This window comes from Malus sylvestris, chromosome 15, assembly GCF_916048215.2.
Source record: "Malus sylvestris chromosome 15, drMalSylv7.2, whole genome shotgun sequence".
Lineage (NCBI taxonomy): Eukaryota > Viridiplantae > Streptophyta > Magnoliopsida > Rosales > Rosaceae > Malus > Malus sylvestris.
This window is the reverse complement of record NC_062274.1, coordinates 49,710,135-49,730,035: the sequence shown is the minus strand read 5'-3', so window position 1 is coordinate 49,730,035 and position 19,901 is coordinate 49,710,135. Positions and strand designations below refer to the sequence as shown.

Sequence of the window (19,901 nt, the reverse complement as noted above, 5' to 3'; positions counted from 1 at the left end):
CATGTGTAAGAAACTGAGAATTAACAAAACCTTGAGGTTGTTTCATATAAACCTCATCGTGTAACTCACCATGAAATAAGGCATTCTTTACGTCTAATTGACGAAGATCCCACTTATGTATAGCTGCTAAAGATAAAATCAACTAGACAATAGTATGTTGAACAACAGGGCTGACAGTCTCTGTATAATCTAGACCTTTTCTTGGCTAAAACCTTGGGCAACAAGCCTAGCCTTATATCGAGATATTGAACCATCACTATTCCTTTTAACTTTGTACACCCATTTACTGCCGATAACATTTCTATCACAAGGATGAAAAACAAGAACCCATGTACCTTGAGTTTGAAGAGCATCAAACTCTTCCTACATTGCCATTTGCCATTGTGGGATTTGAGAAGCTTGTTTAAAATGAGAGGGTTTTGAAACATCATGGATATTTGCAATGAAAGTAAATCCTCCTAAAAAAATGACTGAACTTCTAGAAACACTGTTGTGAGGGTTGAATAATCTCTTCGAGTAATAGTACCAGTTCTTAATCTGGTTTGAATGCCCTGGGAAGGAATGACATTCTCTGAACTAAAAGGATTAAAAATATTAATAGGAGGTAATACAACCTCTAATTGATTGTGTGGAAGGACATGCAACAATGTGTTGGGGTTGGAAAAAGTAGCATGAGAACTTGAGTCATGTGCACGGCTGACATGTAGACTTGATTTTTGTACACTATTGGAAAAACTGGCATATTGTTGATGAGGCATAGAACAAAGAGACTGACTAAGAGAAATTCCATGTCTGCTAGAATCTGAATTTTCAGAAGTGGCAACTACAGAAGGCAATTAAACAATTATGAGTCTCAACATAGTACGTGAAGAAGACTGAGATGAACTCTGAGTAGAACTACCTGACAATTCCACATAAGGAAAAATACCTTCATCATAAATGACATGTCTAGAAAGAAAAATATGCCCTGTCAACACACTATAACAGAGAGCACCCTTATAACTATGTGAATAGCCTAAGAATACACACTGTGTGGATTTAGACTGAAGTTTGTGGGCATTATATGGTTTGAGATAAGGCTAAATTGCACAAACAAACACCTTCAAATTAGATAACTCAGGCCGTGTTCCAAACAGCTTGCCAAAAGGAGAATCCAACTTTAAAGTCTTACAAGGCATTCTATTGATCAAAAAGGCAGCATGAGCCACTGCATGATACCAGAATTTATAAGGTAACTTTGCAACAGATAACAAAGTGATTGCTGTCTCAATGAGATGTTGATGTTTGCGCTCAGCTAATCCATTTTGCTAAGGAGTATATGGACATGAAATAAAATGCATAATCCCACTGGAATCCAAATAACTCTTAAAAGCATTACTTAAAAATTATCCACCACCATCAAACTGTAACACTTTAATTCTAGCATGAAAATGATTCTCAATGTATGCACATAATTTAACAAAAGCCTAAAAAACACCTGATTTATTCATTAAAGAAAAAATCCATACAAACCGAGTTGCTTCATTAATAAAAGAAACATAGTACCTAAAACCTTGAAGAGATACAACTGGAGAAGGTCCCCAAACATCACTATGTATCTTATGAAATGGAATCACAACTCTATCAACTCTGTCTGTAAAAGGTAGTCTACTCATTTTCCCACTAATACAATGTGAACAAACTTTACTAGTGACATCAGAATTACAAGAAATATTAGAATTCCAGAGCATAGCAGCTAATATATCATTGGAAGGATGACCACATCGTTGATGCCAAAGAGAGGATTTCACAGCATGTCCCAGAAAAGCTAAAGAAGAAATTGCACCTTTATTCAGTAAAGTAGGAAAAATGTGCACATGAACCTTGAACAACTCATTATTGCTACTCTTTCCGTGATGAAGAATTGTCCTTGTTGCCTTGTCCTGTACAAAAAACTAAACTTCATCACATATAAACCAACTATGATTGTCCGCACACAACTTTTTGATTGAAAGAAGATTCACAGTTAACATGGGAACATGCAAAATATTCTTAAGATTTAAAACATGAGATGCAGTTTGTAAAGTGCCATGTCCAATATGTTGAACTTCCAAACCTTTACCATTTCCCACAATAATCTTCTCTGTTCCTTCATATGGTGTGGCTCTATTAAGATGTGTCACATCATGACTCATATGATGTGAAGCCCCTGTATCAATGATCCAAGAGTTTCTATTGGTAAATTCCTGAGAATGTTGTGCAGACATGGCTTGAAAATCATGAGAAGGAATTGATGAACTTGATCCAATACCTTGTGGAACAAACTGAGAATTTGACCCTTGTGAAACATATGGATTAACTGAACCCTGTGGAGCAAATGGTAATGGAAGGGAGAACATTTGCAACTCAGGAGGAGAGACATTAGCATGAAAACCTTGATAAGCATAGTTGGCAGATAAAGAAGGTGGAGGTTGATTGCCTTGATATGCATAATTATCCCGATGTCTGCAATTGAGAGCAATGTGACCCCGTTTTCCACAAATTTGACATTCCTGTGAAGACTAACCATTATCATTCCTGTACAAACAAGTAACTGTTGTATGACCCTTTCTGGAACAGATTTGACACTCTGGAACAGGTTCAAACCGAGTTGTAGAATTGCCAGACCATGGTTGCCATGAATTGCCAGACCTTGAACTATTAAACCGTGGTTTATAGCCTGCATTACCCCGTGGTCTATATTTATTATAACCAAATGACCTGCCACCATTATGACCTCCTGAATTATGATGCAGATGAAAATTATTACCATTGGACTGATAATTGGACTGAGAAGATGAACTAGATCCGGAACCAAGAAAACCATAACCAAAATTCTGAGATGATGAACTAGTACCAGATGTACCAGATGTATCAGAAGAAGTACTCATACCATTAGCCTGAGAACCAGCATGCACAGAGCTATAAGCTACAGGAGAAGCATTAACATACATAGCTGCCATACTGTGGACTAGACTAAGATCTGATGGTATCATACATGTCATAGGCCATGTAGTAGGTGTATTCTGATGATAAGCTTCTTCCTTGCCTTCTGCAGAGTTTTATTAGCACTATTGACTAGACTAAGATCATACGGAAATGTTCCTCAGCCGCATGCCATCTTATATTACTCACAGAGAACATCTAACGGGGGTCTTCTCATAGCTGAAGCCACTATAGTTTCTGACACAGCTCAAGGGTAACTTCACAAACATTAGCTTTTTTTCAAGTTTCTTTATGTTAAATTTTAGATGGAAGACATACATTTAGATGTGTACTTTCTTCATTTCAAAGTTTGATAACATTTTTGTTTTTTTAATATGCGAAGGTACCCAGATACTCCTTGTACATGGACAAAGGAGCAAGTTGAAGCATGGAAACACATTGTTGATGTTGTGTTGCTAAAGGTGGCATCTTCTTCTGTCAGATTTGGCATGTGGGGAGGGTTTCAAATACCGATCCGTTTCTAACATACGCTTTTCTGACTTCACTTTGTGTCGTTAAAAGCGTTTGGGTCATAAGTGAAAAGTTAGGCCATTGAGGCATCAGAAAGCTGCCTTGATATTCCTGTAATAGAAATCTTTCAGATTGTGATTCTATCAATATTTTCTTACAGGGTTCCAGCCAAATGGGCAAGCTCCAATCTTTTCTACTGACAAGCCACTAACCCCCCAAATACGATCTAATGGCATTGATGTTGCTGACTTTTCTCCTCCAAGGCGATTAAGGACAGATAAAGTCCCACAGATAGTCAAAGATTTCAGACTTGCTGCAAGGAACGTTATAGAAGCTGGTAATTTGTCTTTACTTAAGTACGCAATAAAATTAGCGAGAACTCAAAATACTTTCAACAGAAGCAAACAAACCATCTCTAATCTTACAATTGTAGTTAATTGCAGTTTAACTAGATGTGTGACAATAGTTCATGCTAGATTACAAATAATATTTGGTGCACTGAAATGGTTTGTCTGATATATAGGCTTTGATGGAGTAGAAATTCATGGGGCCCATGGACACCTTATTGATCAGTATCTAAAAGATCAAGTGAATGATCGAACAGACCAATGTGGGGTATCATTGGAGAATCGTTGTCGACTTGCTCTGGAAGTAGTTGAAGCTATTGTTAATGAGATAGGAGCGGATAAAGTTGGAATTGGATTATCTCCATTTGCCAGCTATATGAAATCAGGGGATTCAGATTCGAAAACGTTGGGCCTTTATCTGGCCAATTCGTTGAACAAATATGGGATCCTGTACTGCCATATGGTTGAGCCTAGGATGAAGATAGCTGGAGAAAAATGTGATAGCCCCCAGTCTTGTACCCATGACAAAGGCTTTTAATGGTACCTGATGAGTCCATATTATACCATATATTTTACCTATAACTTAGTATTAATATATTAGTTATTTTGGTAGAATTTTTATACTCTGAGTTATATTTCTAATGTAGGACATTCGACTTCCTCTGGAGCAAAAAGTGATCAAACGGATGAGTTTTGGAGTGATTCCAATTGGAAGATGTTCGTGAGTCTTTCTAGGTGTTTTCTATCTTTATTCTCAATAATATTTTGTTTTATGATTGTTCGTAACTAATTTCCGTTTGCTAGGGCGAAGCCTTGAGCTTTAGCATGAATATGTAATCTTTATTCAATTGCTTATGATATTATGTATGTTTACTTTGAATTATTAATCACTGTGCTTGAACTATCTCTATGTCTTAATGCTTAGCTACCATTAGGATGTTTAGATAAGTAATCAGATGCAATTCGGTCGGAATATCATCGGAGGATTGAGTATTGCTTCTTGTGGTTAATAATTGTAATTTCACCTAGGGCGAATATCACGCTCTTAGGGGTTGCATGGTTTTTCAAAGAGTTTTCAAAAAACTTAATGAGTCTTGCATGTTCATATTTGATCTGAATATCATAGACGGATTGCAAGTTAGATATACGTTCTTGCTTGAATATCACAAAGAGAATATGCATAAGGAAAACCTAACCTTCAAAGTGCATGTGTAATTCATAAGAGCAAGTCCACCCCTAAGGACTTTGTGCCAGCACCCAGCCCATTTATCCACTCCAGTGAACAGTAATAGGCCAATGCATCTCCACCCCTAAAAAAAATGAGCTGGCACCTAGTGAAAAAATGCGCTAGCACAAACGATCTCCACCCCTACAAAATGCGTTGGCACCCAGCCCATTTAAAATTTTTAAAATTTTTTTCTGAAAGAATAAAAAAATAAAATAGTTTTAATTTCGGATAGGATTTTTAACCAATCTCGTCACGCCATGTGTCATTATCTAAATGTACTATTTTGTGAATAGATTTCCGCTAAGATTTTCAACCAATCCTGACACGCCACGTGTCACTTCCGTTTTACAATAATTTAGCCAAGATTTCGATAAGATTTTCAACCAATCACGTCATGCCATGTGTCATTATCCGAACGTACTATTTTGTAGATAGATTTCCGATAATATTTTCGACCAATCCCGACACACCACATGTCACTTCCGGTTTACAATAATTTAGCCAAGATTTCGATAAGATTTTCAACCAATCACGTAGTGCCACGTGGCATTGTCCAGAACCTCATCCTTTCTTTTTTTGTCCATATAAACCCTACATCCCTACATCCATCCTCTGACCAAGCTCAATCTTTCTTTTTAGCTCAAAATCCTTGTTCATCGTTTTCAAATCTTGAGTTCTTATTACAATGTCTTCTTCAAGAAGAGTGTATAAACAATTGCAGGAGCAACAAAAAAGGTTGTTGGCACAACAGGCAGAATTGGTCAATCTTGAGGAAGGTGGAGGTGGAGATGAGGCTTTCTTCATGGAGGAGGATGAGGATGATCACCATAGAAGGCAGAAGGCCTCATATTCCCGCCGTGTCATGGAAGTGGTGGGTCTGATAGCCAAACCAAGACGTGTTGCAAACCTCAATAGAAAAAGGGAAAAACAAGGTAAAAATCTATTGGAAGATTATTTTATTCCCAATAGCATATTCCCTGATCATATTTTTAGACGTCGTTTTAGAATGCAACGAAATTTGTTCAACAAAATCATGAGTGATATTTACAACCATGATCCATACTTTGTGCAAAAAGATGATGCTTTTCATGTTCTAGGTCTTATTCCTGAGCAAAAAATTACGGCATCCTTGCGAATGCTTACATATGGAGCATCTGTAGATCAAGTGGATAAGATCGCGAGGATGGGAAAAACAACTGTTTTGGAGTCCCTGATGCGGTTTTGCTCTGCAATTGAAGCCCTCTACACCAATGAGTACCTCCGGACACCCAAGCCAAGGGACATGCGAAGGCTTCTGAGGAAGAGTGAGATGCGAGGCTTCCCTGGCATGATTGGAAGCATCGATTGCATGCACTGGACTTGGAAAAACTGTCCAAGTGCGTGGCAAGGAGCATTTGGCGACAGAAAATGAGCCAAAAACATCATTTTGGAAGCGTTGGCTTCATTTGATACATGGATTTGACATGCTATTTTTGGTGTTCTAGGAGCTCAGAATGACCTAAATGTCCTTGCCTAATCCCCAGTGTTCAACGAACTGTTGCAAGGAAAATCGCCGAGATGCACATATTGGGTTAATGGTACCCAATACGAGGGATCATACTACCTTGCAGATGGCATTTACCCAAGGTGGTCAACATTTGTCAAAACAGTGCCACATCCACAGACTGAAAAGGAAAAACACTTTGCAAAATGTCAAGAAGGGTGTAGAAAGAATGTCGAGCGTTGTTTTGGTATCCTACAAGCTCGTTGGGCGATTATCAGGGCTGCAGCTAGAATGTTTCATGTCGAGGCTCTTCGATCCATCATGATGACGTGTATTATTCTCCATAACATGATTGTTGAAGATGAGTATGATTATGATGTCGTCGATGAATATGAGCCGGATCCGATGAACAACTCAAGAACACGTATCTACTGTGCTCATGACTGGACCAAAGATTCAGTGCAACACGAGCCGTTGGAACGTGATGGACGTTATAATGAATTGATCGTTCACTGGTACATTGATGTGCAAGAGCCATACTGGCACGTAACCTGCCAGAATGACTTGATTGAGCACCAGTGGGGATTGCATGAAGGCGAAGATAATTAAAATGAGGCTTGTGGTTGAAGAATAAATTGTTTTTTTTTAAGTTTATGTAATTCTATGTAGTAACTCCGCCTATGTAAGTTTATCTTACATTGCCGGTCCCAAGCCCGGATAAAGGAGGAGGGGGAGGGCGTCAGGTAGTCGACAGCCGGCACTCCATGATCACGTCGAATCCTTATGAAAATGAATCCAGAACGAAATCGCGCTAAAGCTAGGGCGTCACCCGTAAGTGGCGCGCTGTGTGGCCCGAGCACAGTGATAAGTGAGCAAGAGTCGCTGTATCTCCATCGGCACCTGGATGCAGTGTTAAATGAGCAAGGGGGCCATAGAAACTTCTTTTCGAACGACTCCACTCAAAGTACTTTGATCCTATTAGACGGGGGAGGGTGAAGAAGCTAGGACAGAAGGGTAGAGTTCAAGAGAGCAAAATGTGTTTAGGAACGTGGAATATAGGAACCTTGACGGGAAAATCTATGGAAGTAGTGGAAGTTATGGTGAGGAGAAGGATAAATATTATGTGCCTACAAGAAACTAAGTGGGTTGGTCGTAAGGCAAAGGATCTAGAAAACTCAGGGTTTAAACTATGGTATTCGGGCACAAATAGAACGAGAAACGGTGTTGGCATCATCGTGGACAAGACCTTGACACAAGATGTTGTAGATGTCAAGAGGGTAGGAGATAGAATCATGGCAATCAAGATTGTAATAGGACAAGAACTTATCAGTGTGATTAGTGCGTACGCACCTCAAGTAGGGTTGGATACGAGTTCGAAAGAGAAATTTTGGGAAGACCTTGGAGACTTGGTGCAAGGAATTGCTCAGACGGAGAAGTTATTTATAGGAGGAGATTTAAATGGACACGTGGGCAGGGAGACAGACAACTATGGAGGTTTTCATGGTGGCCATGGTTTTGGGGAGAGAAACGAGGATGGGGAAGCTATCTTGGATTTTGCAATGGCATATGATCTCTTCTTAGCCAACACCTTCTTTAAGAAGAGAGAAGAACATGTGATCACCTACAAGAGTGGGTCGTCAAAAACACAAATAGATTTTCTTCTAATGAGGAAAGGGGATCGTATAACTTGTAAGGATTGCAAAGTTATACCAGGAGAGAGCGTGGCTAATCAACATCGCTTGTTGGTGATGGATGTACATATCAAAAGAGTGAGAAAAAAGAACAAGACTTGGAAGTACCCAAGGACTAGATGGTGGAATCTAAAAGAAGAAAAACAAGCCATTTTCAAAGAGAAAGTAATCACCCAGTGTGTGTGGGATAGAGAGGGGGAAGCTAACCAAATGTGGGATAACATGGCTAGTTGTATCCGAAAAGTAGCAAAAGAGGTATTAGGAGAGTCCAAGGGCTTTGCCCCACACCAAAAGGAATCTTGGTGGTGGAATGAGGAGGTACAAACAAAGGTGAAGGCTAAGAAGGAATTTTGTAAAGCCTTATACAAGGATAGGACCGATGAAAATGGTGAAAGGTATAGAAAAGCGAAGCAAGAGGCGAAGAAAGCTGTGAGAGAAGCTAAGTTAGCGGCTTATGACGATATGTATAAGCGACTAGATACCAAAGAAGGAGAGTTGGATATTTATAAACTAGCTAGAGCAAGGGAAAAGAAGACAAGGGACCTAAACCAAGTGAGGTGCATCAAGGATGAGGATGGAAATGTTCTTGCTACAGAGAACGCGGTTAAAGACAGATGGAAAGGTTATTTTCATAATCTTTTCAATGAAGGACATGATAGGAGTGCTTCTTTAGGGGAGTTGAGTAACTCGGAAGAGTGTAGAAACTACTCTTTTTATCGTAGAATCCGGAAGGAAGAAGTGGTTGTAGCTTTGAAGAAGATAAAGCATAGAAAAGCAGTAGGCCCAGACGATATACCAATCGAAGTGTGGAAAGTTTTGGGAGAGACAGGTATAACATGGCTCACTGACCTTTTCAATAGGATTTTGAAAACGAAGAAGATGCCAAATGAGTGGCGAACGAGCACTTTGGTGCCTATCTACAAGAATAAGGGCGACGTACAAAATTGCATGAACTATAGGGGTATTAAGCTAATGAGTCATACAATGAAGCTCTGGGAGAGAGTCATTGAGCATAGATTGAGGCAAGAGACACGGGTTTCGGACAACCAATTCGGGTTCATGCCAGGGCGCTCAACCATGAAGGCAATCTATCTCTTACGAAGATTAATGGAAAGATATAGAGATGGGAAAAAGGATTTACACATGGTCTTTATAGATTTGGAAAAAGCGTATGATAGGGTCCCAAAAGACATTCTTTGGAGGATTTTAGAGAAGAAAGGAGTACAAGTAGCATATATCCAAGCTATAAATGATATGTATGAATGAGCAAAGACTGCCGTAAGAACTCATGAAGGACAAACCGAAAGCTTTCCCATAACTGTAGGATTACATCAAGGCTCATCCTTAAGTCCTTACCTTTTTGCGTTGGTAATGGAGGAGTTAACAAGACATATTCAAGATGATATTCCTTGGTGTATGCTTTTCGCAGACGATATAGTGTTGATAGATGAAACTCAGGAAGGGGTAAATGCAAAGATTAACCTTTGGAGAGAAGTGTTGGAATCTAAAGGTCTTCGCCTAAGCCGATCAAAGACAGAATATATGGAGTGCAAGTTCAGTGCAAATGGAGGCCAAAACGAGTTAGGGGTGAGGATCAGAGATCAAGAAATACCAAAGAGCGACCGTTTTCGTTACCTAGGATCTATCTTGCAAAAGAACGGAGAATTAGATGGAGATCTCAACCATAGAATACAAGCTGGATGGATGAAGTGGAAGAGTGCATCCGGCGTGTTGTGTGACCGCCGTATGCCACTGAAGCTCAAGGGAAAATTTTATAGGACGGCAATAAGGCCGGCGATGCTGTATGGCACAGAATGTTGGGTGGTGAAGAATCAACACGTACACAAAATGGGTGTAGCGGAGATGAGGATGCTTCGTTGGATGTGTAGGCACACGAGAAAGGATAAGATTAGGAATGAGGATATTCGGGGTAAAGTAGGAGTAGCCGAAATTGAAGGAAAGATGAGAGAAAATCGGTTATGATGGTTTGGACATGTGCAAAGAAGGCCTACTGACGCTCCGATTAGAAGATGCGACTATGGGACAGAGGTTCAGGGCCGAAGGGGTAGAGGAAGACCTAGGAAAACTTTGGAAGAGACCCTAAGAAAAGACTTAGAGTACTTGGATTTAACGGAGGACATGACACAGGACAGAACACAATGGCGTTCTAAGATTCATATAGCCGATCCCACTCAGTGACTTGGATTTTCCAAGTCTTCGACCGAGAAGTTTTCCTCACTCGGGAAATTAAGGGAACACTACCTCAACCTACATGCTCCACTCACAAAGCTTCAACATACAAGCTTCAACAAAAGAAAATTCAAAGAACTTAGCGAAGAAGGCTTTGGTGTATTTAACACAATACGTTGAAATGAAGGAAAACTTATTTATTGATAGCCTTGATAAGTTACAAATATGTACATATACATGAGTCAAAATAAACAAACACGAGGGAGCCTTCACAAAGGTTGTTTAGGAGAAGTCTCAGCAGTCGGTAGAGCCCCAGAAAGAGAAGGCACCGGAGGGGGATCATTCGGAGCCTCAGTACTGGACAGAACCCTAGAAGGAGGAGGCATCAAAGGTTGATCATTTAGAGCTTCATTACGCGGTACAGCCCCAGAAGACGAAGGCAATAAATGCCTTTGGAACAAACCCACAAATCTCTGATGATCAAGTAAAACCTGACCATCAGATTCCTTCATTTGGTCAAGCTTCCTCTTCATGTTTGTAGCATAGTCATGTGCGAGCCGATGCAACTGTTTATTCTCATGCTTGAGCCATCTAATCTCCTGTTTGAGACTCATCACTTCAGCCGCCAATGATTCAACTTGGCGGGTTCGAGCAAATTGGCGTTGGGCCATATTAGACACAGAACCTGCACACTGAACACTGAGAGCCAGAGAATCCTTAACAGCCAACTCATCAGATCGTTTGGAAAGTAGTCTGTTATCTTTGGGAGTGAGAAGGTTCCTGGCCACTACCGCAGCGGTCATATCATTCTTCATCACGGAATCCCCAACGATAAGAGGACCAGTAGGGGAGACGAAGGATGGGCGCCATATGTTGTCTGGAGAAGGCGGGGCTACCTCTTCAACAAGGTTCAAGTCAAAACGACGGTCGGAGGGGCCAGACATTTTCAAAGGTGTTGAAGAGAGAAGAGGTCGGACAAATCAAGATCTTAGAAGTGCAAGAACGGAGCTTCTACTGGTGGAGATTCAAGTGTGCTTTGGAACTTAATGCCAGCCCCTATAAAAATCTGCACTCGACGAAGCTCCAGAAATCGAAGAGGCGCCTGCTCAGAAATTGAAGATGCGTTTGCTTTCTCAAAAGCTGGGCTGCTCAGAGACCACGAGGGTCGATCTCAGAAATCGAAGAGGCGTTTGCTTTCTCAAAAGCTAGGCTGCTCAAAGACCACGAAGGCCGATCTCAGAAATCGAAGAGGCTTGCTTTCTCAAAAGCTGGGCTGCTCAAAGACTACGAGGGCCGATCTCAGAAATCGAAGAGGCACATACTTTTCTAGCCTTGTCAGCACCTATCACACGCACACTCAGCTTTGCGGATATTATGGGCATTCTGTCGAAGATTTCTGGTGAAATAGAAAGCACATGAATCGTACTGTTCAATCACCCACTTCCCATACGCAACAGTAGCTCATGGGTACCACAGATAACTTTGCCAAAGTTATCTGACAAAGTTGAGACACGTGAAGCTTGCAGCTCCCACTACATCGTTCTGACCAAGAAGGGTATAAGAATAGCAAAGAAACAACACTAACAAAGTTTAGACACATAAATTTTGAAGGTCTAGCTACCATATTATTACCCACAAGGGTAAAGTAACAGTACCACTGCTGGATAATTGGAAGGTCTAGGTGTGTCAACCTCTGTACTTTGTGGCACGGTAGACTAGTAAACATGCCCAACCTTTACTCACATTCGAGAAAATACTCCCAACAAGATTGTTTGCTCCAAAATCGAAGAGGCACCGCCTTCCGAATCTCGAGAGCCAGACTCCCAACATGATTACTTTCTCAAAAATCGAAGAGAGGGTAAAGGAACAGTACCACTGCTGGATAATTGGAAAGTCCCTGTGTGTCAACCTCTGTGCTTCGTGGCAAGGTAGACTAGCAAACATGCCCAACCTTTACTCACATTCGAGAAAACACTCCCAACAAGATTGCTTGCTCTAAAATCGAAGAGGCACCGCCCTCCGAATCTCGAGAGCCAGACTCCCAACATGATTACTTTCTCAAAAATCGAAGAGATGGTAAAGGAACAGTACCACTGCTGGATAATTGGAAAGTCCCTGTGTGTCAACCTCTGTGCTTCGTGGCAATGTAGACTAGCAAACATGCCCAACCTTTACTCACATTCGAGAAAACACTCCCAACAAGATTGCTTGGTCCAAAATCGAAGAGGCACCGCCCTCCGAATCTCGAGAGCCAGACTCCCAACATGATTACTTTCTCAAAAATCGAAGAGACACCGCTCTCCGAATCTCGAGAGCCAGACCCCCAGCAGGATTGCTTTCTCAAAAATCGAAGAGGCATCGTTCTCCGAATCTCGAGAGCCAGATCCCCGACAGGATTGCTTGTTCGAAAACCGAAGAGGCACCACTTTCCCAACTTCAAGAGCTGGATCTCCTTGGATAAAGCTTGTCTGTAATCTTCACACGCAACATCAGCTTTCCAGATACCACAGACCACTTTTTCAAAGTGCTCTGACAGAGTTAAAACATGTGAAGCTGGCAGCTCCCACTACCGTGCTATGACCAAACAGGGTAAAGGAATAGCATTATTACTTGATGTTAGGGAGACTCCTATATATGTCAACCTCCATCCCCAACGGACAGGCATACCTGCAAAAATGCTCAACCCTTCCTCTTATCTGAGAGGGCACTCCCAACGAAGCCTTTCGAAATATTCAGCTTTCTTTCCCCCCGATAATACCTCTGCAAACAAGCTATACTAGAGCAAGAATATCTCATATCATCAGGGTTAAAAGCAAGAGTATCCCATATCATGTTTTTTCCCTGTCTTTTCCTTTGGCATTGTTCTTACCTGCAAGACAATGAGAAAGAGAGCAATCAGTCAGCACTTGGAATCAAGCTTCCAGCCAGGAACTGACTGCCTGGAACCCCTTACCTGAGTACTTACCTGGCATTGCTCTCGAGTACTCATCTTCAACATCTTAAGCTTCCAGGGAAGATACCGCATCTGCCTGAGGAACAGATAGGGCAAGTGAGAAGGATACAAAAAAGTATGTGGAGACAAGCGTAACAGCACACGTGCCGATACATCCACTACTCTGTCAAAAGCAAAAGTATCCCATATCAGCAGGGTCGAACGTACTCTAGATTTGATGGACTTGTTTTGACCCTCAAATTCTTCAGTTGGTCTTATACTCTGGAGGAAACCAGAAAACCCTCTAGCCCAATTCAAGAATAAGCCTGTGGAAAGTTACTTCTTCAAAAGCAAAAGTATCCCATATCATCTCTTCTCATTTTTCTTCTCTTTATCCTTCATGCTGCCTGCAAGATAGGGAGAATGTGAACAATCAGCCAGAGCTCTGATTGCTTACCTTGTCTGTCACCTCTTTCAGCAGATCCCCTAGCTCGGCGACTTGGGGGACTCCTACTACATGGTTTGTATCGCGCCTGACCAAGCCTGAAACTACAAGTAAGCTTCAAGTGAAATTGATACATTACCTTGTGCATCTCCACCAGTTAAAGATACCACCCCTGGATGGAGGAAGAGTACTTCCAGAGAAGATGCCACATCTACCTATGAGACAGATAACGCAAGTCAAGACGATACCACACCCCGGTACTTAGAAGTTTCGTGATTACGAGATCATTCTCCCACAATATTTCCTAATGTCATTTGTACTAAATCATTCACTTGTACTCACTAAAGGAGAGCTTGAACCTATGTACTTGTGTAAACCCTTCACAATTAATGAAAACTCCTCTATTCCGTGGACGTAGCCAATCTGGGTGAACCACGTACATCTTGTGTTTGCTTTCCTATCTCTATCCATTTATATACTTATCCACACTAATGACTGGAGCAATCTATCGAAGATCACAAAAAGCGACCGTTTTCGCTACCTAGGATCTATCTTGCAAGAGAACGGAGAATTAGATGGAGATCTCAACCATAGAATACAAGCTGGATGGATGAAGTGTAAAAGTGCATCCGGCGTGTTGTGTGACCGTCGTAAGCCACTGAAGCTCAAGGGAAAATTTTATAGGACGGCAATAAGGCCAGCGATGTTGTATGGCACAGAATGTTGGGCGGTGAAGCATCAACACGTACACAAAATGGGTGTAGCGGAGATGAGGATGCTTCGTGGGATGTGTGGGCATACGAGAAAGGATAAGATTGGGAATGAGGATATCCGAGGTAAAGTAGGAGTAGTCGAAATTGAAGGAAATATGAGAGAAAATCGGTTCCGGTGGTTTGGACATGTGCAAAGAAGGCCTACTGACGCTCCGGTTCGAAAATGTGACTACGAGACAGAGGTTCAGGGCCGAAGGGGTAGAGGAAGACCTAGGAAAACTTTGGAAGAGACCCTAAGAAAAGACTTGAGTACTTGGATCTAACGGAGGACATGACACAAAACCGAGCGCAATGGCGTTCTAGGATTCATATAGCCGACCCCACTTAGTGGGAAAAGGCTTTGTTGTTGTTGTGATGTAATTCTATGTAGTGTGTTTTGTTTTTAAGTTTATTTGTTGAGTTTATGTAATCTTATTTCATGTGTTTAAATAAAGTACAAAAATAAATAAAGTTTTAAAAATAAATATGAAATAACATAAAAATTACATAAGAAATTAAATAAAGTTCAAAAGAAAAAAGAAAGAAAAAACATAAAAATTACATAAGAAATTAAATAAAATTCTAAAAAAATAAGAAATTACATAAAAATTATACAAAGTCTCTCGAGTTGGGATATGTGGTGCTAGGATCTTGGTTGCCATGATTTGTGTAGCTAGAACCCCCTTGACTTGTTTCCGCATCTCTTGCATGCCTCCTTCGCATAACATCTCTTTTTTCCGATGTCCAAAAATATTTAGAATTCGGAGATAGTCCTACTAGAGACTTGCTCATAGTGTCACGATCTGCTTGAGCCATCCTTTCTTCTCTAAGCAATTCATTTTCTCGATGAAGTGCTTCTCTAACCAGCTCGTTCTCTCGATTAACTACTTCTCTTTGTCTCTCAGCCGCCGCATCACGGGCCTCAATAGCTGCTAATATTCCTGCCATAGCAGCAACTTTTTCCTCATCTTTAGCCTTTTCCTGTGCCATGTTCAGTTCACCTTGGCGCGCAAGTTCCTCCATATATTTAGTGTAGTCATTTTTTGAAGAACTACCTTTTTTCTTTGACGCCTTTTTACCTTGAGGCCTGAGGGATTGACGAGTTGGTTGGGTCTCGGGCACTTGTTCAGGCGTCCCTTCCGTGTCTTGAATTGTGTCGGCTTCTTGTTAAGCCATGTCTGGTTCTGGAGAACTATGTAGGCTCATACCGTGCATGACAACTTCTGGACCGGTTGCCACAATTTTGTATTTAGGGCAATCTTTGACAATTTGCCAACATTCCCATCTGGTGAATGATTTGTTCCCGTTCTTTGAATTGTAGAATGCTTGAGCTTGTAGTGTATATAAAATTGTGGGATAAGATAGTGTTAAAAATGCGGGTGTAACATAAATAAATAAATTCAAAATATTGATACGGGTGGAATGCATATAAATTACCTAAAAATGACATAAGAAATTAAATAAAAATTACATAAGAAATTAAATAAATTAAAATTTTGATGCAGGTGGAATGCATATAAAAATTACATAAGAAATAACATAAAAATTACATACGAAATTAAATAAATCAAAATATTGATGTGGGTGGAATGCGTATAAATAAATAAAAATATTGTCACCTGATCCACTAAACTTGTCCCACTACGGAGGTTACCAGAAGCATGAGAGATGACGTTTTTCCAACAAGTAAAGGATGCGTTGAGTTTTTTCCAACGACCTTGAAGACCTTGACTAGTTCTGGCGTCTTTTCCATGTACATCGCAAAACGCTTTCGTAATTTTACTCCACATTTCTCGCTTATCCATCTCATTACCCGTAATCGGGTCATGAGTAGTGTGAACCCAACATTCACACAACGTAACATCTTCAATGAGCTTCCACGAAGACATTTTTTTCTCTCAAAGTGTAGAAAATATTGAAATGTAGATAGTATAGAAAGTGTAGAAAATATTGAAATGTGGTGTAAAGGTGGAAGATGAGGGTTAGGTATTTATTGAAAAAAAAAATACCATTTTTAAAAATTTTCTGTATTTGTTTTTTAATTTTTTGTATTTTTTAATAATTTTTCTGTATTTTTTAATAATTTTTAATATAGTTAATTAATTTGGACCGTTGGATTTGAAAAATATTCAAATCCAAGAGCTAGGGAGTCGCCACGTGGCCAACGGTCATATTTTTTACCGTTGGGCCTTTTTTTTTATTTTTTGTGAAAAAAACCTGGGTCGTTGATTTGTGATCGAACGGTCCATTTTAAAAGTCAAATTTAAAATTTTTTTACCATTGGAAATCCAACAGTCTACAAAAAACAGTCGTTGGAAATCCAATGGCGGAAACTAGGCCACGTCGCCTGCTCGGGTTGTGGTTTGAGTGAACCTGCACGCGGGCCCCGCATCTAAAATGTTGTCGGGCACTTGCACCACAGGCCCCGTGACTTGCACGCGCCATCAAATGGCCCGGCTTCTTGGTCAGCCTGTTTTGTGCTGGCCCAGAGACCAGCATGGGCTAGGTGCCAGGCTGTTGCGCGCGCTGGAGGACATTGACATGGTGCTGGGCTGTTATTTTGACTGGGTACTGGGCAAAGCAAGCCCCGGTGGACTTGCTCTAAGTAATTGGTAAATCTACATAGGATTGTTAAGGTGACGGCTAAACCCTAGGGCTTTTACAAATTGATTTTCTTTAAATTGTTTTCTAGTTAATTAATTTAATTATTTTTAATTTAAATTCGTTTTTATTATTTTAAATTCTAAAATCAACAGTTTCTAAACTTTGTTTTAAATAATTAATTAAAAGTTGGTCTTAAACACAAATTATTCATTCAATCCGTGTGGAAAACGACCTTACTTGAGCTGCTATACTATGACAACCTTATACTCTTGCAAGTATTTTTTAAGTGTTTTTATCCCTACTTTTGCAGATGGTAAAAATACCTATCAGTACCTTCATTGCTGCTGGTGGTTATGACAGGGAAGATGGGAACGATACTGTGGCTGAGGGCCGTGCAGATCTTATTGCTTATGGTCGTTGGTTCTTGGCTAACCCAGACTTGCTGAAGAGGTTTGAGCTCAATGCTCCCTTGAACAAGTACAACAGAAACACATTCTACGTGCGTGAACCGGTTATTGGCTACACTAATTATCCGTTCCTTGACACCACTGCATAGGTTTTGTGCAGCATATGGAAGCTTGACACCACTACGTACGTGTTTTCGTGTTGCTTTTCTTGCACGGTTTGCATAACTAGAGAAAATAACGAATCGAGGGGCAGAAGTTGGCTGACAAGATTGTAAAATTCTCATTTTTATAGTAAGTTTCTGCATCGTTCGATCTGTATCAAGTTCAAGTTTAGTGTTGTAGCTTGTGGTTACTTGAATATGCTAACTGATTGCATGCCATGCCAATGAGTTTAATAAAGATCGCTTGTGATGATCTTATATTATGATTATTGGAAATTAACAGTATAATTAACCTCTAGATGTTTGACTGTACATCTGTTCAACTGGCTTTTGGATGTATCTTTGATTCGTCTTCCCCATTTGCAAATGACATGTCTTAAATATATAAACTCAATGATCATCAGCGTTTAATTTCTTAATTTCATTTGAAGATCATTCATGCAAAAAATCATTCGAATAAGAAATTGTTTAATCCATTCAAACATATCAAGTAAATGAACAGTTCATCCTTAATATAGTGCTTGATACCTACATCTTTGATTTGTTCTATACATTTGAATAACTAAATGATCTCCAATTCTTTTGTAAGGGTATGAAGATTAATAAATTGAATGGTTTTGATTATGAACTTTGTACAATAAATGTACATTATTTGCAAGGAGGAAATAAGTTCATCCTTTCAAGAAAGGAATACAAGTATTATCCATATAATAAAAGTGGTAAGTTATAATAATTCTACGCTTGGGATTCAAGAATGATATAAATATCTATTCCTGACCATCTCTCGTTAATGCTAGAATGTTATATTGGGCTCCAATTAACCCTTGGTAAAAATGTCATTTTAGCAGTACTATCCGTTGTAGGCAAATTTTTCTCTTCCTTTTTTTTGTTTCATGATTCTACTTGATGTGCACAAGGACTTTATTGTTTGTTGAATACAATGTTATTTCTACTTTAAATTACAATAAGTAAAGGGGAAATGGTTTGAACCACTAGAAGAATACACTACTTACAAAAGTCATTTTTTTTTTGTTAGAATATTCCACGCAACCTATTTTGGCCAAAAAGGGGCGTTTCTTTATAAAATTATGTTATGTCTGACAAAGTCTAAATTTGCCCAATTGAAAATGACATGGATCAAAATTGAAACCTGTTAAACTAAAAAAAAACGTAATTCATCCTTACAATGAATCTATATGCCCAAAAAATTACGATTATAGAAAAACAGTGACCCGAAAGAGAAACTTTCATGTAACAGATGTGAATAAATCTTAACTAGATTTCTCGAGAACGTTTTACACGATAGAGGGTATGCCCATTGTGTTAAAATCACTCGTTAGGGAACCTGCATGACATATTTTTTGCAAAAAGCTAGCAACCTTGGTCATTTTGCATTTTAATCGTGCAATGCTTCTTGATTGGAGCCTTTTATTTCTAGACTATTTAATTTGTCATAAATTCATTGATTAATTATGGTCCTCATTTTGAAGATTTGTGAGCATCAAATGCATATTAACCACAAAATTATATTAGTTTGTATCCAAAAGCTTAAATATTTGACAACTTGATAAAAAAATAAAATAAAATAAAAGAGTTTTCTGATGGTTCATGAATTTTAAATTGGTTTTTCTTTATTAAGTTGTCAAATATTTCAAGTGATCTAAACTGATATAATTTTGTAACTAATATGCATTTAGTCTCACATATCCTCAAAATTATGACCTTAGAGCATCTCTAACCAAAAGGACTGAACAGTATCAGACCATACTTATATATCGTCACTGAAGTGGCTAAACATAACCCTCTCAATAATTATTTAGTTTTAAGTTTATATATTAAATTTATTGGTTAATTTAATTAAATTTTCGTTGGATGTTTTCAAACATAGTTGTTGAATTTGACTCAAATAGTGCAGTAGAGGAGCTGGGCCCCAAAACAGGGCTACGAGGAGGGCTACATTTGGCCAGCCTAATGCTCCTTTAGCCAAATGATGACTTGATGAACTCTATAGAATTATAACGTAACTATCCATTGAAAATTGATGGGCTATGTTTAGCTCATTCGGTTGAAAATAGTAATGAATATAATTTGGCACTGTTAATTTAAAACTAATGTTTTTGCAAAATTATAATTCTAAACGGGACTATGTTTTAACCCTTCTAGTTGGAGAGGGCCTTAAGGACCTAA

At 39.5% G+C, this 19,901-nt stretch overlaps 1 protein-coding gene and 1 pseudogene across 2 annotated transcripts; one reads left to right on the top strand and one right to left on the bottom strand.

Annotated features, from left to right (window-relative positions):
- Positions 1 to 1,454: 1,454 nt before the first annotated feature.
- On the bottom strand, positions 1,455 to 2,986 carry LOC126603501 (uncharacterized). Of its 2 annotated transcripts, none has more exons than XM_050270373.1 (2): positions 2,096 to 2,986; positions 1,455 to 1,922 (listed from the first exon to the last, which is right to left on the bottom strand). In XM_050270373.1, exons 1-2 carry the CDS (start codon positions 2,376 to 2,378, stop codon positions 1,882 to 1,884), a joined length of 324 nt encoding a protein of 107 aa, XP_050126330.1. In that variant the 5' UTR covers positions 2,379 to 2,986; the 3' UTR covers positions 1,455 to 1,881. The 2 variants fall into 2 exon arrangements, with proteins under 2 accessions (XP_050126330.1, XP_050126329.1); XM_050270372.1 differs by having other exon boundaries at positions 2,291 to 2,986.
- LOC126603075 (12-oxophytodienoate reductase 2-like) lies at positions 2,879 to 17,702 on the top strand (annotated as a pseudogene).
- The last annotated feature ends 2,199 nt before the right edge of the window (positions 17,703 to 19,901 follow it).

Bases quoted from the DNA above. Each gene is read 5' to 3' on its own strand.
- LOC126603501 (XM_050270372.1), bottom strand. From the start codon at position 2,845: ATGGTTTTCTTGGTTCCGGATCTAGTTCATCTTCTCAGTCCAATTATC. The intron at 1,923-2,290 runs GTATTGGATCAA...TTTTTTGTACAG, and splicing joins TTCTCAGTTTGTTCCACAAG to GACAAGGCAACAAGGACAAT.